The 22,152-nt window shown below is 33.4% G+C and overlaps 2 protein-coding genes across 3 annotated transcripts; one reads left to right on the top strand and one right to left on the bottom strand.

The window, feature by feature from the left end:
- Positions 1-303: 303 nt before the first annotated feature.
- On the bottom strand, positions 304-9,908 carry LOC100183520 (transmembrane and coiled-coil domain-containing protein 3). Of its 2 annotated transcripts, none has more exons than XM_018817847.2 (16): positions 9,661-9,907; positions 9,307-9,388; positions 9,073-9,167; positions 8,412-8,526; positions 7,757-7,874; positions 7,338-7,488; positions 6,937-7,067; positions 6,142-6,322; positions 5,419-5,563; positions 5,002-5,112; positions 4,442-4,571; positions 3,910-4,063; positions 3,003-3,110; positions 2,342-2,480; positions 1,472-1,626; positions 304-972 (listed from the first exon to the last, which is right to left on the bottom strand). In XM_018817847.2, the coding sequence occupies exons 1-16, from the start codon at positions 9,745-9,747 to the stop codon at positions 859-861; spliced, it is 2,016 nt and encodes a 671-aa protein (XP_018673392.1). In that variant the 5' UTR covers positions 9,748-9,907; the 3' UTR covers positions 304-858. The 2 variants fall into 2 exon arrangements, with proteins under 2 accessions (XP_018673392.1, XP_018673394.1); XM_018817849.2 differs by lacking the exon at positions 304-972 and adding an exon at positions 1,909-1,961 and having other exon boundaries at positions 1,497-1,626; positions 9,661-9,908.
- A 1,949-nt stretch (positions 9,909-11,857) lies between these two features.
- LOC100178052 (transforming acidic coiled-coil-containing protein 3) lies at positions 11,858-22,070 on the top strand. Its single transcript, XM_002129446.5, has 16 exons — positions 11,858-12,141; positions 12,669-12,809; positions 13,349-13,428; positions 13,893-14,140; positions 14,605-14,728; positions 14,968-15,214; positions 15,755-15,877; positions 16,527-16,599; positions 16,941-17,002; positions 17,415-17,625; positions 18,921-19,102; positions 19,401-19,547; positions 19,992-20,102; positions 20,559-20,668; positions 21,202-21,262; positions 21,658-22,070. The coding sequence occupies exons 1-16, from the start codon at positions 12,010-12,012 to the stop codon at positions 21,787-21,789; spliced, it is 2,184 nt and encodes a 727-aa protein (XP_002129482.1). The 5' UTR covers positions 11,858-12,009; the 3' UTR covers positions 21,790-22,070.
- Positions 22,071-22,152: the final 82 nt, after the last annotated feature.

Here is a 22,152-nt window from a genome sequence, read left to right as displayed (position 1 = left end):
TACACCATGTGTGTTTGGTGTATAAGAAGTCACCCATGTTATAACTCGACAGTGAGCATGAGGTGTATGAATACACCATGTGTGTTTGGTGTAAAAGAAGTCACCCATGTTATAACTCGACAATAAGCATGAGGTGTATGAATATACCATCGGTGTTTGGTGTATAAGAAGACACCCATGCTATAACTCGACAGCGAGCATGAGGCGTATGAACACACCATGTTAAAACTTTCTAAAATTCCTGGCTAGGACAGTAAAACGAGACACCATACTGCAATACATAATATATATATTTGTCCGCACATAAATAATTTGGTTACATGAATAAATTAAAGCTAGGTAATAAGTAAAATGTGTATATGACATACTGCATGCCAGACAACAGTGATGGTTTAATACTAAACCAAAAAAGTGCTTCATATTTTAAAAAGGAAAAATACCATAGGAATAGTTTGGAAAAGTTTTAAAATAATTTCAAAGCAATAGTTTCATACAAGGTGTATATAGTACGTGGTTATTAGAAAGTACAGTATAATGGTTGACTTAGTGGGTAAAAGTAAATTTTTTAGCAGCAGACGAATTTGTTTAAAGTTACTTTTGTTATAAGCATCAAACAGTGCACCGGTTAATAAAATACTATACTAAAAAAGTGCTTTGTGTTTTAGAAAGTACAAATGTTTTTAAAAAGAGAATAACTTCAAAAAATTGAACATCCAACAGTGCATAAATACACTTTAAAAGAAACATTTAATTTCAATTTTGTTGACACAAGTTAAAAATACTGCATTGCGGAAATCCTTCTAATTTTTACATCAACCACAAAATAAAGTATTGCCGCAAACCCTTAGATATCAAGCTTCAACTTAAATGTCCAAGTGATTGGCTAAGTCTGTATCTCCACAATGATAACTTCCACAACACAGGAGCAAATACAAGACTTAGAGTTGTAATGCTTAGGATCAAAAGAAACACCTGAAAATATAAAGAGAATTATTTTGTATTACCAATGTTTTTGCTGACCAAACAGTAAGGTAATCACAGAGGGTGAATAGTACAGCTTTAACCCATAAATCCAGTGACATGTGCTTGCAAAAATATTTTTTAAGTGCGACAATAAAAAGTTAATATTTATTTTATTGTACGCTTACAAAAAGCCAAAAAATTAGATTTGGAAAATGGGTTGACATGACTCTGCATGTAATTTCTGCTTACCCCCACAAAGTTACACATGTCATAACTCAAAAACAAGCACATGGTGTATGAAACAAAACACCCTTGTTATATTGACTGTCATTGTCGAACATATGAGGATAAATAAGCTGCAATCACTCATTAATACATTAATTCACTTGCCCCAAACTCTTAGCCAAGACCAATCCAGCTTCAAACCTTCAAGACCTGTTTAATTACTCACAAACCAGTGACACCACACATGACAACTTATACTTGACACATAATACAACACCCTCACCTCGCGAGAAATAATCTTAAGGTGACAAGCCCTGCTTCCAATAACGAACGAAAACTCGGAAACTTGAGCGAGACCCGAGGAGATCAACCACTTCAAGTTTTGTGACTGAGGGGGTAGGACGAAACGTAGTACCAACAATGATATCAAGAATTTGCCTGGAATGGAAATGCATGGTTGTATAACTTGTGTATAGGGGGATATATGAGTGGTAGATAAAGGAGAATTCTATGTATATCTAAATTCCCCTTTCTTGTAGCATGCCTTAATTTTATTCGAATAGATAGATACTTAACTTTTTAAATCAGGAATTTGCCGAAAAAGGAATGGAAATACATGGTTGTTCGTGGGTGATATAAAAGTGATGTGTAAAAGGAAAATTCTGCCTATATTTTGTTGCATGTCTTAATTTCACAAAAGTATATTAATTGCCACAGTACATTGAGTAAATTACAGCTAAAATCGAAGGTTCAGCTTCTCGAATGTTTAGCATCTATAAATAAAATTAGTGGAGTTTAGATAGTAGCACTTTTGGGTATTGGGATAATGAAGTATTATGCCTACAACCCAGGTATTTAGTGTGCTTCAAGGAAAACCTTAAAACATTAAATAAATAGGCAAAACTTGTTTATTCTTGCGTGGCGGGGCAATGCCAGTTGTTATAACATCAGTGTTATGTTTTAAACACCTCATGCTCGTTAAGATTTACCATGCTTGTAACTTTTGGGGGATTATTTTTTCGAACCATGTTTTACAAGAGTATAGCACCCTGTGTGTTACTGTTAAGTGCAATCATGTATTCATGTATAAAGTACTATGCACAAAACATAGAAAACACCAGGTTCAAATACAAAGTGACCACACACTTATTACCTGCTACTACAATTACAGTCAAGGATATAAGCAAAGTAAATTCCACCAACACAAACGATGGGAAAACATGAAAACCCATCGTGGCAAAGAAAATGATGCTAAAGAAATCATGGATGACTTGAACCTTCTGCTTAATTGCCTGTAATACATTATATGGGTTGGTTAGTAAGTTATAAAGACTAGGAAACCAGTTAGTTTTTAAACTGATTGTCGCAGTTGTATGAAACTCAAAGTTTTAAAATTTAAAACAATTTGAAATAGGTTGAGAACACTGGATCATGAAATATCCAATTAGTGAACGCATATTCAAATAAACACAAGCGATGTGCAGATGGACTTGATTTTTGTTGGTTACAAATTTCTTGATTTAATTCAAATTGTTATTTTTTAATGAGAATCATCTCCATGAGCAAGAGATTGGAGCCAGATTCAAAAAATTATCAAAAAAAAGAGAATAATGTGTATGAAATACATCAGAGTATAATTTTAATTTCCACTGAATTACTAACATACTTATGTACTTATAATACTTATAAATACTTAAAAGCACTTCTATTTGTAGTAGAAAAAGTTGTAATATCATCAGAGGGGTGAAAAGTTAAGGTGCATGAAATACAGCAGTTACATTATTAATGCCTATTGAATTACTTAAAATACTTACAGGTTCATGGAATGCATGTGCGACAACAACACCAGCGATGAAACAACCGAGTTCCATCGATGTTCCAAGTGATCGGGTCAATAGTTGGCATACAAACATCACGCACAGCTATAAGTGGGGAGAGTTAATGTAAGGTGTTGGATGTATGTATATGAATGCTGTTATGCATTTATGCTTGCATTTTAATGGTGTAACTGTAAACGAAGTGGTGTATATGAAGACAGTTGTGGTATACCTTGACAGTGAGCATGAGGTATAAATACACCATGTGTGTCTGGTGTATAAGAAGACACCCATGTTATAACTTGACAGTGAGCATGAGGTGTATGAATACATCATGTATGTCTGGTGTATAAGAAGTCACCCATGTTATACCTCGAAAGTGAGCATGAGGTGTATGAATACATCATGTGTGTCTGGTGTATAAGAAGTCACCCATGTTATAACTCGACAGTGAGCATGAGGTGTATGAATACACCATGTATTACTGGTGTATAAGAAGACACTCCTGTTATAACTCAACAGTAAGCATGGGTTGTATGAATAAACCATGTGTGTCTGATGTATAAGAAGACACCCATGTTATAACTTGACAGTGAGCATGAGGTGTTTAAATACGTCATGTATGTCTGATGTATAAGAAGTCACCCATGTTATAACTCGACAGTGAGCATGAGGTGTATGAATACACCATGTATTACTGGTGTATAAGAAGACACTCCTGTTATAACTCAACAGTAAGCATGGGTTGTATGAATAAACCATGTGTGTCTGATGTATAAGAAGACACCCATGTTATAACTTGACAGTGAGCATGAGGTGTTTAAATACGTCATGTATGTCTGATGTACAAGAAAACAGTCAAAACACCCATGTTATAACAAGACAGTGAGCATGAGGTACTTACCACTCCTAGCAGTTGCAGTTCCCTTCTCTGTTTCATCACCCACATTGTGTAGTAAGGCATAATGAACTTATATACGAGACCACACACAGCAACTACTAAGCTTAATGAGAGCAGAGTCCATAGAAAGACATGCAAGGTTGTGAGGAATGCCGGGCTGTTGATAAATAATGGTTGTAATCCAAATCATAGTTCTTAACATTCTGCTACCGGGCATAAACAGCTCATCTCGTATGAAATGTAGTGTATTTCTAAAGATACGAAGCGTTGGAAATTTTTATTTCAAATATTTCTCAAAAAAACTTTTTTATCTCTAAAGTTTTTTCTTAACAAAAATTAATTTATATTTTTCTTCACCCTCTCCCCTCGATTTAAAAAAATTAGGCCATCAGTGCGATAACACACAAAAAGCATTTAATTTCAATTTTGTTGAAAGAAGTTAAAAAAAAAAAAATTTCTTTTTAAAAATGATTTTCTTTTTTTCTTCACCCCCAGTTTGGAAATCCCTGTTTTAAACAACTTATCATAAGATCACCTGTCACCAGTCTTATGCAGGGCAAGGTTGGGTATAGCAGCCACTAATACACTGAGTTGTACGTCCTGCATTACCAGCACGCCAAGTAAGATGGTGGAATAATCACTTGTAATGGATTCCTTGCCGGCACCTTAAGTAATATAAACTTTTTTATCATTTAAATACAGTTAAATCAAATTAAAACAGTTTAACTATTTTTCAAATACAGTAAAATCAGATTAAAACAGTAAAAAGAAGGGAATTAGCAACTAAACAACAGACTTTACTCTTTACAAATACACTGTGGATAACAACTACTTAAATATAAGTTTCAGGTAAAAGTGTGGCTACTAAACCTACATAATTAATGGATATAAAAATGTAATTGAATAATGTGAGTGCTTGTGTAATGATGTTTTTTGGGGGGAAAGAGCTGGTTTTACTGCCTCAGATTTACATTACTATGTTTATTCACAAGATAATAATAGTAATTATTGCATATACCAAAGTCTAATCCTGTATTCCGTTGCCTAAAATGGCATCACCAGTGTTTTATTTAAACAGATCCCACTCTGAATTACCTTGCAAAAACCTGCTGACTAATGGTGTGCTTGAGAATGAAAAGCATGACGAGACAAAAGCACTTTCACCCAGGGGAATCCCCTTCATAAATACTGAGCTAATAATGATCCCTGTGTGATGTAACAAAAGTATAAAAATTGACAAACTAAAACAAACATTTTTAGTTAAAGAAAGCATAAAATTATTAATTAATATAAAAAAACGTCCCCATACAATAGCAACTATTGTAGGGGCCAAATTTTTTTAAATGCAGGGGAGTAAGGGATAGATAGACAATTGGACATGCATTTTTATGAAACAAACTAAACTTTTGGTTGTAATGTTTAGTGATTACATTAGAGAAAAGTTTAGGGCAAGACTGCCTACCTTGCCACCCCAGGTTTGGTGCCTAAACCTCCTACACTAAACTTACTTACCAGCTACTAGCATTATAACAGTGGTGAACAGGGGTGTTTGCACTGCGACTTTCCAAACCTTCTGTATATGAACGAATGAAAATTCTAACCCAGCACAAAACATGATCATGAAGACACCTAACTCTCCTATAGTTTCCATTTGCACCTGTGTGTGGGAAAACATATTATGAATATTAACTACGTTTTAATATTTTCAACAAAATTGGCAAACTTTAATAGGTGTTACGACCATGCCTTTTTCTTCCAATTGAATGTAAATAGATTTTTAACCGTAAGTGTGTTCTAACAACTGTTGTTTTGTCCCTATATCTTTTTTGTCTGTGAATGACGTTACATGCATGAGTAATTAAATTGGGGAAATGAATTTATACGCATGTGCTGATGCCTGTAGTATGTATTGTCTCGCTTTATGACAGATTACTGATACCATAAACCAAACCCTTTTACGCAAGTATGTTTTTACTTATGTTACATTATGCCTAAAAGCAACAACAGCAAAAATCATATCCTATTTAGGAAATGCCTATATATGATATTAAATCCTTAAAAACAGATACATGGCAAATTGCATTGTTAGGTTGAGCTTACGTACGTGGCAACTATATTACCGCATACCGCAGTTATTTTTACGGACAATAAATTTTTTTTTCATTTGGGATAAAAAACAAAATTTCATGGACAAAAAAAAAGGAATAAAATTCATATATCCTAAGATAGACTCACCATTTCTTGTATAACATTAAGGCCTGATGGACCAAGTGCTAAGCCAGCCAGTATGTATCCAAACAATGATGGCACCCCAAGTATTTGACATAGAGAGCCAAGTGGTAAACAAGTCATTACAATCCATATAATGTTCATAACCAACAGATGATCAATGTAAGGTGACATCGCGTCTTCTTGTCTGGATGCAAAGTTTGGAAGAAATTTTATTGCTATGGTTGTGGTTTGAAAAAGGGTATGACTGTAACTTGGTTTATCTTTGCGTGGCCGGGAAACGACAGTGATTATAACACTGGTGTTCTGTTTCATACACCTTGTGCCAGCTTACGGGTTACCATGTAAGTTACTTTGTGGGTGATTATATCTACTTTTTTTATGAATGGCTGATAATTTATACAACCTATTAGTGCCCACTGGGTTGAAGAAATTGGTTTTAAGTTTCTGGGTAAATCACCCCAAGCTTAAGGCATCATCTTTTTAGTCAAACTTTGGTGGCAAAGTTACATTAATGTTAAATATAGGGAACGTCATTGATTAATGTAGTGAAAGCAATATACTTTGTCTCTGCTTGTCTGTATACACACTTTAGAGCAGGGTAAAAACTATTGTTGGTTTAAATATCGCATGCTGAAAGATATGGCGTTACCATGATTGAATTCTTGGCATGCATGTATACTCTGCATATATTATATACTATATATATATATATAAGTATGCAAGCATACGGTGCATACCATACCCATGTATGTATATATCATGTATACCTACCAATATTAGGCACCTATGACATCTCACCTTGTAAGGATATATTTATTATTTTTTGAATCAATCAAGATATCAACATCTTCATCAGGAGGTTTTTGTTCATCATCATATTGAAGATGACTCTTCATATGCATCACTGCTTCTATGTCAGCTCCTCTTACCTGGATGTATAGGCATAGGCGCGTTTAGGGGGAGATTAAGAGAGTCAGGACCCCATTTTTGAAATATTATTAAAATAACCAATGCTTTGTGAACCTTATATACAGGATACAATAAACCGATTTCGAGTTCGCAGATGGAGCCCTGCACGTCAAGAATTAGGACTGGTCGGAACATAAATTAAGGACTTCACTATTGCAAGCACTTCACTTTCGGATGTACAAGGGTGTTAGTGAAATAGACCAAATTCGGCTTAAATCTGCACAACATACGTTCATTGGGTGTTCAGGAACAACGTGATCGCCAACTTGATCCTGAAGTTGATCCGCAGCGTGCGCAACATCCTTTAAGATCTCATCCACCCAGGATGTGGAGTTCGAAGAAAGAAGATAATTTTCCATCATCTTTTCAAACTGAACCATCCTGGGTCAAAATCAAATATTCGCGAATTAGTTTAGATGTTTTGGTTGGAAAAAGTTATCTCGAATGACGAATATTATACCATAACTTTTACTTAGCTCTATGAAAACGATAGTAAGATCAAATATTTAAAGAATTAGAGAAGGGAATCTACAGCAAAACAACAGTCGTTAAAATGCGCTAGGAAAAGCATGTTAGTTCAAAAGTGTGGCTGTTGCACCAAATATACTTAGCAGTTAACACTAATGTACAATGTGATACTCCAACAAACCTGTTATAACTTTTTTCTTCCTTCAAAGTAGCGATCCTCAATGCATCGAGCCTACGCTTGCTGTTGACCATTAGAGTACTCGAATTCCAAAAATCCATGGCCAAAGATTTCTTTAAAGCTAGGATAACATCAATGTTTTAATAATATTGAATAAATGAATGTATCTTATTCATCCAGTAATTATAACAAGCCAAACACAGGTGTTCTGTTCCCTCCACCTTGTGCTATTTATAAAACTTTGTGGTTGATAATTGTTTCATATATGAGTTTATGATTAGACAACCCATGAGCAACCATTGGGTTGGAAAAGTTGCAGTGTCCATTCTAAAGATTGATACATGGTAGCAGCATCAAGCCTTGAGTCTGTGACCTCTAGGCTACAGACAGGCACTCTAACTTGCCACGTAGTCATAGAGTTTTTAAACCTATTATTATGCAAAATTCCTAATTTTAGATTCCATTTATTACTTATCACTTTTTTACATTCCATTTATCATCTATTACTATTTAGGTGGATAATTGGCTTGAATCTATCCATTTTAAATAAATTGGATTTATTTGTTTTTAAAGCTTGGCAATTCACTAGAACAAAAAAGTTTTATCTACATTGATTGATAGATTGAGGCCAAGCATGATACAAACGAACCAAACCAACCTTGTTCAGAGTCAATCATATCTCTCTCACTTTCTCTTAACTCCTCGAGAAACATTTCCAAAACATGAAGTTTAAAATCCTTCTCTTTATCAGACAATCCCTTTGTGTTGTTAACCTGATAAATAATTATACAAACTCAGTGTGCAGAGTATGGCAGGTGCACACGTGATTTTGTTTACAAACATTTGGTTATGAAAGCCCTAATTTGTCCCACCCTCGCCACTTAATTAACCAAGAAACAAAATCTGTATAAAATTATGAAATTAAGTAGGATTTTCCAATGTGGTTTGGAAATGTACGTGACCTTTTTTAATAATAGATCTTGTGACGACTGTCATATTCTGCAGACTCGCTTTCAATACAGAATACTCTTTTTGGTATTGGGAATTTTTCAGGTACATGGCAAGATAAGACAATAAAGTTTATTTGCCATTACTACTGGGTCTACTATTGTTATCTTCAACCCTAAACAACTGGTAAAATCATTAAAAAAGTTTTATATTAAATTTTATTACTCAATTGGTTTTTAATTTTATTTTTTACAGCTGTGGGTGTTTGAATCATAGAAAATCAGCCATGGTAAACACAATAACTCAGCATTGAGTATTTCTTACATGCGCGAGATCATGTTAGAACACAATAACACAGCGTTAACATTTACCTTTAACTGGGCTTGGTTGACCCGATGTTCCAACTGAAGTTTAATTCTCGACAAACCCTTTGATTGCATTCCGTTAATATTTGATATGTAACGAGCTGTAACAATTTATTTAAACATTATAGTGCTAAAAATTATTAAGCAAATTGCCCTAACTATAGTAGCATTACCCACATACAGCGGAACACTATTGTGTAACACTAAAAAAAGAAATAGGAAAAAGCACCACCCTATCACCTTTCTTTTGTTCATGACTTAGTTTTTCAGGTTGATCATAAGCAGCTCTTCTTATAACTGATTGCACTTCCGTGTCAAGAATCTTTAGAAAAAGTAAGGATGCTGGTGAAGAGTCTTCCCCCCCCCCCCTTTATTTGCTAACCCCTAACCCCTAACCACTAACCCTTAACCCCTATAACCCCTAACCACTAACCCCTATAACCACTAACCCCCTAACCATCAACACCTAACCCCCTAACCTAGGGGTTAGTGGTTAGTAAATAAGGTGGGGGGGAGATTCTTCACTGGCACCAAAATAAGATACAAACATGAATAAAGTACTTCAGTGTTTTATTGGTTAATCGTTTCTCTTACCTTTGGATTTTTTGAATTTGACCCAAAACAAAAGAAGAAATTTAAAAGAATGAGAAATAAAATCAACGGTTTTCTCCAGCGTCTCATGGCGTCAAAATTGGTTATAATACTGTTTCTAGAACGATAATGGAATACCCTTAAACTAGTTAACACATCCCTCTTGATGGTCGCCACTAAAAACACTTCACAATTTAACCACGGGCAATTTTTCACTGAAGTTGCAAATTAACAATTTTTAGAATATATTTGGGGGTTTCCCCAGTATTTCACGTCATCGAAACGCGCACTATTTAAACAAGAGAGCTAGTTACTACATTGCATTAAAAAAATTAAAATAAATTGATATATCTTATTTATATGAGAAAGCAAGTAAATGGTTATTTTTACTTTGCGTAAAAACAGTACACCCTTGCTGGCCTTGCATATCAAGTCGTGATCCGTCTTATAACGACTGCCCTTAATCAGCCTCAGCGAGGATAAACAAGTGACATTTTTTGGTCATAAAATTGTGCCCAATGCAGTCGCGTCACCAACAAAACTGCGAAATTTTAAATTTATCAAACATTTTTTTACATAAAAACATGTACAATCTATATATTGGCTAAAATAAATTAAAGTCCCAACTCTGGCAAAGCCATCGGTCGCAGAGTTGAATTCCGACCAATAAGATTGAACAACTGCCCGACTTTGAGAGTGAAGCTTATATGTTGAGTTTGTTTGTGTGTGTTTTATGATACTTTTACACGGTTTATTGGTCACGTTTTGGTAAATATTTTCACTTAAAAACGCTACATTAGCGACCCAGTATATAAGGGAGCTACACATTTAACCTTGAAGTCGTCTAAAATATCGGGAGAGCATTATCAGGGGGTTTCCCGATATACCGACATGGTCGAGAGCAGGACTATTGGTCTCAATTGTCAGCAAAGGCGGGGTTGCAGCAGCGTTGTGTTGTACCGTGTATGATACCTCGACTCACATACAGTTCACAAAGAAGAATGCTTAGGAATACTTGAAAGAATAAAACAGACGATTTCAAAATTTTAATATATATAAAACATTATATTTCCTTGTTTATAACAAGATCCAAATACAAACATACGTAAATTCTGGCAAAAAAATAAGCTTTTGTTCGGCCTGGCCCAGTTTGGAACGTCTCTGTTTCGTTTGGCCGTCTGAACAGGCTAATTGGCGTTATGATGTAATTTATTTTTACATAGGTTGTATTGTCGCCCATGTAAATACACTGAACATATATTGCACATAACAAGCATAAGCTTCATCATCGCTTATTTATCCTCGTGTGTCAGGGAAACTTGGTGCGTTTAAAAGCATCGCATTACCAAATTACCGTTGATCTTGTATATACAATGCATTCAAAATGTAGAGAGTAACGCTTTACAGTTTGTTTTATATTAGCGGCGCCAATATTGCTGTTCATTCAAAATTTTTATATCTGTGATTCAGATATATAGTAACGTGGGGAAAGATGGGACACCTTTAGGCTTTAACACATAATATCCGGATCGTTTTAAACAATTAACAACGGTTGTGGGAGACAAGAGGATACAGTTTTATAATTCTTTGAATGTTTTTTGTTCACCACCAAATGGGACGAGAAATCAGAATGAAAAAGTGTCCCAACTTCCCCCAACCTATACTACATTGAAGTCTGCTGTATTGCTTTCGTCAAGGTCATATTGTCGTAACACCAACTTTACCAAGGTATACCGTTATCGTTTTTTGAAAAATTAACAAAGCACATTTAGAATCTTTGTTAACTACAAAATGGAACGAGAAAAAATGAAACATGTTCGATCTTACCCCACGCTACTTTAGGTTAGACAAAATTCTGCGAGTTTGGGAACTATAAATTTACTAAATCTTTGAGATGTCATGTTCATGCCTGGAAATAAATCTATATACCCTGAATGCAGAAAGTTTTGTATGAGAGATATAAGGTACTGCGTGAATATTGTGTTTGATAATGAATTAGGGAAAAAGCATATCCTTACGTTACCCTCAAAAATGTTTTTTTACTTGTATCCAGACATTTTTATTAAACAGCAAAGCAACACTGAAATAACTGCATCGGAATTTCACTCAACACCCATAGTGTTGCCGATAAAAAAATTACAGTTTTGTTGTGGTAACACTGAAAATTTTAAAACGCGCGCGCTCAAATCTTTTTATTTATAAACATTCCGTAATGATTTTGTCAGTGTATTTATTTATATTGAGCGCTTATACTCGAAAACAGCAGAGACAGTAGGCTAAGGACGTATTCCTAATAATAAGCTTAACAATTTCCCTTTGGAATTGGACCGATAGTTGCAAAATCACTAAACAATGGATAACCTGATCAAGGATATGAATTTGTTGACGTTTTCACCGAAACCTGACCATCATTCGATTTTGAAACCTACAGCGGGTGTAGAGAACTTAATGGTTATGCAAACACCAGTACACAAGCACTTAAAAGTAAATAATTACCTATTTATTTAAAAAAAATGAATTTTTCTATATATAATATATTTTTGATCGTTTTTTTATATCTTAATATTATATAAGCTCCCAAACCATATATACCATGAATACAAAAACAAATTTGTTCAACTAATTCACTACTACATACACATATCAAATGTGTATTCTAATCTATTATGCAGTTTAATTTAAATTAGAAAGATAGACCAAATCTTACATGCAAAGTTTTAATCTTGTGTATATATATATACCTGTATGGGAATATAGTTTAGCTATGTTCTGTATATATGATATAAAGATTCGTGTGTTATTAGCTCACCTTTATATAAAAAAAGGCGCTAAAATTTTTTTTCCTGCTTATATCATCGTTCATCTGCAGCTGCAAAATGTACAAACCTGTAAAAAAATAAAGACCTGGTTTTTTGCTGTTTATATTATCCATAGATTTTTTTATTTTCATATGTTTTAAAAAATTTGTTGTTGTGTACATTAATATAAAGATAACCATATTTAATGTTTAGGTAAGTTTCCAAACACCTGCGCGATCCCCACTTGCAAACATCACTCAAGTTAACGAACAAAGTACAAGCCATGCACAAAACACATCTTGGAAAGAAGTTCGGAATTTAGACGAAGATTTAAAATGGAGAGAAAGAATTGAAGTAAAATATTTTCTTATATACCAGTCTGCAGAGTATGGCAGGTGCATTCCAGATTTTGTTACAAACTTTTGGTTACGCATGCCATAATTTGTCCCATGCAAGAAAATTAATTAAACAATGAAAAAAATCTATATTAAATTAGGTAGGATTTCCTAATGTGACTTGAAAATGTATGTGCTTTGCGTTTTTCATGATAGTATGCGAAAAATAGCCATTTGTACACAGGAGATCTCATCAAGAACTGCCATATTCTGCAGACCTATATAATTACTATAATTTATTTTATCATTGTGTTTAAGTACAGCTTATTACGTATCAATGTTATGTGTTCTTATCTAGTATACATGACTTCTTATTCATTGCTTTTAAATGCTGTATTTCTGTTTATATACCAGTGGTGTATGCACATATTTATACCTAATGACATAATGCAAATCAAATTGTAATAGTGGTTCATGGTAATAAAACCTTTTATTTTAACATATTGACAAAATTAATTACTAAAATAATATTTACGTTGTAACATTGTTTCACTGCAGGTAGTGACAAAGTATGACCATGAGGATTACATGAAATATTCACAAGAAATTCTGAATGAAATTGTCAATAAAGTTGTTCAGTAAGTTATCTGTTTTGAGCTTTTTACTTTTTTACCTTTATCTCGTTTATATATATATATAATGTATCTTTCCCTTTAATAATTTTGACATAATATATCATTTAAAAAATGTTTTCAATATGTTTTACTGCGATGTAAATGTAACTCAAAATTGTCATGTTATGTTTTTGTAAGTGTGCTTGAAACTTAGATTCAAGTAGGCCCATTTTGCTTTGCATGTGCCCTTTGTCTTTACTACAGTGATTTATGTCCTCTGTTAGCTTATATATGGTAATGAGTCTGCACTGTAAAAAGTAAACCTAAATGACCAATTATGTCAAAATTAGAAATTTATGTATATATAAGCAATGTTGAAGTTATGTATTGTAAACAAACTAAGAATAAATCAATTCACTTCACTGGTTAGGAGAATTGCTCAATTATTTGGTCATTCATGAATAATAGATGAGTTTATTCCAACACAGAGATGGAACAGATATGGTTACTGTGGATTCATCAGTACAAGATGCCGGGGATGGGTGTATGGATTCTAAAACAGCAGAAGTTTTAAATACACCAGTTGTATGTTCGTTAGACTTTAATGAAAATTCTTCCAAAATTGACGAAAGTGGGGAGTCTGCCATGAAAGAAACAATTGAAACAGACTTATATGTGGACAAGGATGTAAATGTAGATGTAATGGAGGAAAAACAAACTTTAAAACCTGAAAACGGTAAAATGGGTTTATAAATTTTATAATCAATCAATAGAATTTGTGCAATTCATGTAACTTATGAATAAATTTGCAACTAACGATTGGTCTATTATTGGCTTCTGAAAATTATGTTTCTCTGAATAAGAATATATCCATTAGTTTTACAATGTATTTTAATTAGGTTTATTTTAATTGCAATGTTTATCTATGGTTGCCAAGCCATAAGTCATTTGAATAAGGTAAAACAGTAGACTAACATACTATTTTAATACTGAACCTGAAGATATATATTTTGTTAGTTATATATATATTACTTAATTTTACTGCTTAAGTCTGTTAAAAGAAACTGTAATGTAAACATTTTTACCCATATGGTCAATTTATTACTAAGTATAAAGTATTTATGTAATTAAGTCTTAATCACTTATTACATCATAATACCAATTACCAAACAAATTTCACCAACATTCTGCCATACACAGGTAGTGATATAGGATCAACAAAAATGAAAAAAGGCAATCTTGTCTCTCGCTTTGGGTTCGGTCGACCAAAACCAAGAGAAATAAGCAAGTCAGATTCATCAATATTGGATGCAAAGCAAGACAGGTAAGCAATTGGTTCTTGTATTGAAATTATTCTATGAGGGCGTTGAATACGGTCATGTCTTTGTGGGTTAGATCAATAATGTTTTTTTCTCTGGAATTTTCATTTCCAGAGCAATAAAAAGGAAGGCACTTCTTTTTTCTGTTTAAAGATATAAAACTATCAAATTAAACCAACAATTTTGAAAGAAGATTTCAATCTCCCTTTAGGCTGTCAAAAAGTGTGTTTTTTTCCAATTCCAGTTCACAAACTACAGAAGAAGCAGCCCCTGTTAAAGGATCGTATAACTTTGATAATCTTGACTTGATTGATCCGTTAAAATCTTCCAAATCACTGGAGTTGTCTCCTCCCCTGCCAAGGAAGACTGGATGTTACAACTTGGATAACTTGGACTCCATTGATCCGTTTGCTTCCTCTAAATCCCTCGCAAGTTCCCCTCCTCCTGGAGGGGCGAAAAAGAAGCAATTCTCTCCTCAATGCAAGAAAGAAGTATGTGTTATAACTTAAAAGATAGAAAATAACATTTACTTACTTAATATTCTGTTACTTCTGCTACGAGGCATAATATAAATAATATTTTAGCGGCTGTTCTGGTAAAATAAACGTAGAGTATTTCTGGCGATTTGTCTGCCATTCAGCAAGACTTTATCAGGGATTAGCAAATGTTATTCTCGAAAAAAAGGTGCTATGTTTTTTTCTGATCAACCTATTTTGTGTTTCTGGTAGTGCATTACCATAATTATACATTTCAAGGAAATAAATAGGTCATCTATGACTGGCATACCAGGTTTTTGGCATAAGATAACACAGTTTAGGGTGGCATAATTCAGTCATTTAGATTGGAGGACTATGATACATTTTAACACCTATCAATGTTTTAAACTTAAATGCAGTATATAAACGGCTGCTACCACCTTTCCAGTATATCACACTTATTTTCTAAAATGATAAAGATAAACTGTGTATTAAAAATCAAATGAATGCAACAAAGCAATGTTATATATGTTTCATCGGAAAAATTGTGTTTAGGAAAACAAAAACAAGATTGTTGAATCTTGTGCGAATAAACAAACCACTCCACAATGTGAGCAACCCGTCAACCCATTCACTAACGATCCTATACAGAATGTTAGTTTTGACAACACAGATCAGGTAATGACTTGAGCATGCTAATATTTATTTAACTAAATACCCAATTGTTTGCTAATTCTTTTTTAATTTTTTCTTTGATCACTATTCTAAAAATAACCGAAGTTTTTGATTGATTTTAAGTTTTCATGAGTTGTCCAAAACTGCAAATTGTTAGCCGTATATAACAAACAGAACATCTTTGTTATAAAAACTGTCATTGTCCCACCACGCTAAGATAAATAAGTTACATTTCATTCATTCATATAGTGTATGCTTACAAATAGACCCACACATTGGCGCCAAACCTGGGGTGGCAGAGTAACTTGGGTAAGCCTACGCTACCCAAAAATTTCCACTCTTGATTAATCTGCAAACATCGGCATCAAATTTGTTTTAAAGGGATGTACATCTAACTATGCCTCCCTTTATTCTAAGTTTGAAAGCCACCCACACTGTATACTATTTACAAACACTGATAATATTTACAAGTGATATAAAAACATGGATAATAATTCTATATATATATTCTTGCATGGAAATATTAATATATATATACCAAAAAGGCAAAAACAAACATGGAAATATTAATATATACATATACCAAAAACTAACATAGAAATACTAATATATTATATAATATACCAAAACTAACATAAAAATATTTGCACAGGATTTAGACAGCACACTGGTTGAACCATCCCAGGATAAAATATCAGAAGATGAATTTTACGACGCAACGAGTTGTGAGTTTGAGTAATTTTATAAGTTTTCTCACTTACTGTTTTTGTAGGCTATTTCACCTTACTATAGTGCTTTCTTAATTATTTTAGTTTATCTTGTAATTGTAGTCTACTTTCTACTAGACTACTACCAGTACCATGTTTTTTTTTACATTCTATATGGGTGAGGTCCCACATGGTACGGCATGGGTCCCAAGATTTAGGCCAGGGTCATCTAATTACCTCAACATTGTATATGCACACCCAATCTATTCAATGTGGGTGAGGTCCTGCAGCATGGTACACCATGGGACATTAGATATAGGCCACAATTGGCCCAATAGTAAATTTCTTTTAAATTACAGTAATGAAGCAAGGATTCGACTTCAATCTTGATTATTTAGAATCTAAAGGAGATGACAATGTGGTAAGACGAATGAGAAGTAAAGTTTATTATTTCTGAAGAGACTGTTAGAATTAACACAAGTCTTAGCTATGTTGGTTTTGTGGATTAATGGCTTTAATTCATATGCTGGAGTAGAATTTATAACATATTTTATTTGAATTTTTTTACTGTTCTTCTAATCAAAAACTTTGGCATTACATTTACATAGATTACAAAATTGTAACTTGGCCTTAGCCCAACCTGTTACCTGCCTAGACCACTTATGTGTCTTTCCTTGCCTAAACCTATATACATAATAATAGCCCCATTTTCAATTTATATAATATGACAATTATATGACAAAGAAAGGGAAATATTAACATTACACCTATCCAAATTATAACATTTTATCTGTGTATAAATATTTTGACTTGTAATTATATAAATTCTAAAGGTATATGATCTTCGCAAGCAATCTCTTTTCCTCAAGTTTGACCCACTGGTAACGGCAGAAGCCCCAGCTCCCAGGAAACTTGTGGGGCGCAAATCTGATATCATTGACTTTGATGGTCATATTGCTTTGGCGAGGTTCCCCACCCCAATTGTTGAAGAAGATAAACCACAACCAGACTATTTATGTGACAGCCCATCCAAGTTTAATGCAGGTAGGAGGTTTGATGCTTGGTAGTTTTAAAGTATAGTAGGGTGGGGGAAGACGGGACACCTTTAGCGCATAATACCCAAATATCCTGATCCCTAATCGTGTTTTAAACAATTAACTATGGGAATCCCGGGGATATAATATGATTCTTTGAATGTTCTTTGTTTACTACCAAATGGGACAAGAAAATGAAAGGTGTCCCATCTTCCCCAACCCTACTATACCATAACCGCAATGATAGGGGGTCCGGTGTGGCCTGTTATTGTTATCCGTTTGGAAACTTAGTTATACACTTGTGGTTAATACAGCTTTTACCCTGCTGTTAGGTGTCTATACAACAAGCAGGGCAAATGTTTTGTGGTTGAGATTAATGGTGATGGTGGAATTTAAAATTGGATATTTTTTTTAAAGGCTGTATTATATGTGTGTACATATACTGAAATTTTGATGTTTTTATCGTCAGTTAGGTCGCATATATAGTCTTATGGCGTTTACTAGTGTATTGTTTTAGTGCAGTTTCTAAAATCCCTAATACAAGATTAAGTCATAGACTTAAATTTTAAACACATGGGACATTCATTACTTGTGGCCACTAATCCCAATCTCATTACACGTATGGATTACTTTATTGATTTCAAACTTGTAGTAAGTTATGTGTTAAACTATACACCCTGTTGCTTGGATATATAAGCAGAGAATAACTGAGGTTTTTTAAAGGTTTAGTTCGCGGAAATATTCGATGTTAGTTTTTAATTCATCGCTAAATTACGAGTTTTGTGTTTGTATAATCATCGGAGAGGGAAAGCAAAAAGTGCATAAGTTTAGTTTTATAAAATGCTAAGAAAATTCTTGTAGGTGAAAACTGTAAACCAAAACCAGATGTCTAAAACCCTTATTTAACTTTATAAAAATATAAAGAATATATTGATGTGAAATGATACCATATTCTTTAAAAACTTTCTCCATCTGTTTAAATAGGAAAAGGTTTTAAATTTAAAAAAAAAAAATTAATACCATTTTCTTGCTCAAGTCGAACTTTTTTTGACCAAAATCATTTTTGTAGCCAAAATGTGTTTAAGCATGTGTTATTCAAGCTAATATAAACCTATTTAAAATATTATGCAACAGCATAATTATTGATCCGTATACTTTGTTGAAATAGAACTTCTTTTGACCATATTATTGTGTTGTAGCAAAATGTATTCAATTAATCATTCAAGTTTAAAACTATCAAGAATCAGCTAAATACTAGCATTTAAAATTTCTCTTCAAACTTTTTAAAAAGAATCGTTTTTGTAGCCAAACATATTCAACCATCTTCATCAACATCTTCTTGCATCCCTGATCCTCCTGCATCACCAACTCTTCCTCCATCAAGAACAAGTACCGACTCCGGATCCGAGATCATAGATGTGTTAAAATACACGGAAGCAGAAATGCAAAAACTTCTCACAGACACGAACACTCCCCTACAAAACCAAGTAAGATGATGTTTTTATTAAAAACAAGAGTGTGAATGAGTGCAACTTATTTCTACTTTTGTGGCTGGGCAACAACAGTCAATATAACTTGGGTGTTCTGTTTTATACAAACTGTGCCTGCTTATGAGTTACCACTTATGTAACTTACTTAAATTATCCTAGTATGACAGGGCAACGACAGTCAATATAACATGGTTGTTGTTTTCATAAAGCTCTCTGGGTACTGGCAATAATTCATGGTTCTACAAAATCAATCACCAAAAAAGCATTGTTTAACTTTATCTATTAAATGTTTCAGATTGACCAGTTAAAAGCCACAGTATCGAAACAAAAAGAAGAGAATGAACAACTAAAGGTTTTGCTTCAGGATTTTGAAGAAACGACGTCTCATTTGGAAACTAACCTCGCACAAGAGAAGAAAGAACATCAAGAAATAAACAAAGTGGTTCGTATGGTTATTAGTATGGTGATTGGATACAATAAGTGTGAATTCTGTCATATACTATGGTATGAAGGACATTTAAGTTACATTTATTTAGATGGAGTGGTAGGTAAACAGGTTGTATATTGGTTTATGATCAATTGATGGCCTTAGCTTTAATTATGTTCAAATGCATACTGTGGTCTTATGGCGTTTACTAATATATTGTTTAGTGTAATATTTAAGATTTAATAATCAAAGATATTTAGGAGTGTTCGCAAGTTTACACATAACAGCAGTTTATGGTAAAATAACCAGCGTATAAACAAAGTATATTTCATTATATAGGCTACTCTGTGGTTATTAGACAGAAAGCTAAACGTACCACTAAAATTGATAATATTTTTGTACAAAACTCTTGCATCCCTACGTTTGTTATACGATACATTTTAATTAATTGGTTAACAGCTGGTTAATGAGAATGAACAACTGAAATCGGATTTGGAAAGTGTAGAGAAAGCTTACTTTGAGCTGTTGCAACGATCCAAAAACATGAAACAAGCTTTATCAAACTGGAAGGTTGGTCTTATATTAAGTGTTAGGAAAACTGTGCATATAAAGGGACCGTTTGGTTAAATTTCCATTTGTGGTGCTTGTTATCTGTATATTGGGTGATTGAATTACACAGTCGTTATAACACGGGTGTTCTGATTCATATACATCGTGCCAGCTTACAAGTTACCAAGTATGTTACTTTGTGGGTGATTATTTTTGGGGGATTTTTTATGTATGACTGATAACTTTGACAACCAATTAGTGACTGAAAAGGATTGAATTCATTTTATATTTGGATATTTATATATCAGAGGGGGAAAGCTAAGAGGTTATATAAGCAGTTGTCCAAATATATTGTAAGTCTGTTATTATTGTCTGTCTAAACTCTAAAACGATAAATATTATTTTGAAACACAGTTTTTGTTACATGTTTTAAATAGTTTCTTTTTCTAAATGACACTTGTGTTTTGTGTTTATCAGGCAAATGAAGCAACATATAAGAATGTAGTTGAAGAATACAAAACCTGCATTGAAACTGAACAACAACGATATAAAGCTCTTAAAGCAACTATGGAGGAAAATATTAAGAGGTGAATTTACAGCATTATACTTGTTACACTTTCAGTGCTTTGAATGAACTCTAAATTGCAAATGTGGGAGTGAAGATCTTCAAATATTCTATTTATTCCATACATACTGAGTTACTAACTGTTTAGAAAAATAGTAACATTTTAACAAATGAACAGTTTTTAATCTATATAGTAGGGTGGGAGAAGATGGGACACCTTTAGCACACAATTTTCAAATATCCTGGTCGTGTTTTACTCAATTACCAATGGTCTATGGGAGTTGTGAGGATACAGTTTTATATTTTCTTGAATGTTCTTTGTTTACTACTAAATGGGATAAGAATCTAGAGTTAAAATGTGTCCCATCTTCCCCCACCCTACTAAAACAATCTATACTACATTCATATTTATTATCCACAGTTAGAAAATTGACAGTTTATTTCAAAAGTAGAAGACAGTGATACATTGGGTTTTACAATAATTTGTGTTAAATCAAACAATGTGTATAATATATATATTGCTTAAAAATATTGTTATATCCCATTTATTTATAGATCCACTGAACAACATAGACAAAAAGAGGAAGAATCTCAATCCCAACTGAGCGCAGTGAAGGTAAAACTTTGTTTTGTTCATACTTAGTATATGACGTATGTAGTGGGTGAGGTAAGATGGGGAAACATTTAGCACAAAATACCCAGATCATGTTTTAAGCAATCTAGAAAAGTCATGAGGATACGATTTATCTTTCCCCACCCTACTATACTATGCCTCAGTAGAATGTTGAAACATTTTTACACAAATCTAGTTTCAGTAGATTCGTGCATAATATATAAGAGTTACCTTACATCTATATTCCACCTATTTTCTGCATAAAACTCAAAGTTTCTGTTTCCTTGTATGTTGTACTTAATGTAAACCAATTTTTGGGAGACTGAAATAAATTCTGTAAAATTAGGTAAGCAATAACAAATACACATCTAGCCTACTTCACCTTCTTGTGCTTTCAGGCTAAATGGAAGTTTCTTGAAAACCAAATCAAATCGTTGCAGTCTCAGTTGGATCAGAAAGTTAAAGACAACGAAGAGCTTACTAAAATATGTGATGAACTAATAGAACAGCAAGCTGGCTCCAAGTCATAATACACCATGCTTAATATATGCTTTACATTGTAGCTTATGAGTGGCAGGTGGGGTATTTTAACACTTTAGGCGCGCGTTAAAAAATCGGTAACGTATATATATATATGTGTGCGATGGCATTGAAAAAGACCATTGTTACTAAAACGTATATATACGTACAATGGCGCCGAAAGTGTTACGCTGCGAAATTCATCTATAGTGCGTTGTTTCATTTAAAAGCTGCTGTTATATACTTTGATCACTGCAATTTCTCTCAAATACATTTAATTTTTCTGTTTGCACTGCTTGTTTGGTATGTTCAGACACTATTTAAAGCTACAGGGTATGACTGGCAACTGTGGGCCAGTCTTTTGTTTAAGTTCT

This window comes from Ciona intestinalis, chromosome 1 (genome assembly GCF_000224145.3).
Source record: "Ciona intestinalis chromosome 1, KH, whole genome shotgun sequence".
NCBI lineage: Eukaryota > Metazoa > Chordata > Ascidiacea > Phlebobranchia > Cionidae > Ciona > Ciona intestinalis.
Note: the sequence above shows the minus strand (reverse complement) of the source record. Positions and strands in the feature narration are given on the sequence as shown.

Excerpts from the sequence above, each read along its gene's own strand:
- LOC100183520 (XM_018817847.2), bottom strand. The coding sequence starts at position 9,747 with ATGAGACGCTGGAGAAAACCGTTGATTTTATTTCTCATTCTTTTAAAT. Across the intron at positions 5,113-5,418 it reads TGTTATAATGCTAGTAGCTG|GGATCATTATTAGCTCAGTA; the intron begins GTAAGTAAGTTT and ends TACATCACACAG. Across the intron at positions 4,572-5,001 it reads AGTCAGCAGGTTTTTGCAAG|GTGCCGGCAAGGAATCCATT; the intron begins GTAATTCAGAGT and ends ATATTACTTAAG.
- LOC100178052 (XM_002129446.5), top strand. The coding sequence starts at position 12,010 with ATGGATAACCTGATCAAGGATATGAATTTGTTGACGTTTTCACCGAAA. Across the intron at positions 14,729-14,967 it reads TTGGATGCAAAGCAAGACAG|TTCACAAACTACAGAAGAAG; the intron begins GTAAGCAATTGG and ends TTCCAATTCCAG. Across the intron at positions 17,003-17,414 it reads CTAAAGGAGATGACAATGTG|GTATATGATCTTCGCAAGCA; the intron begins GTAAGACGAATG and ends TAAATTCTAAAG.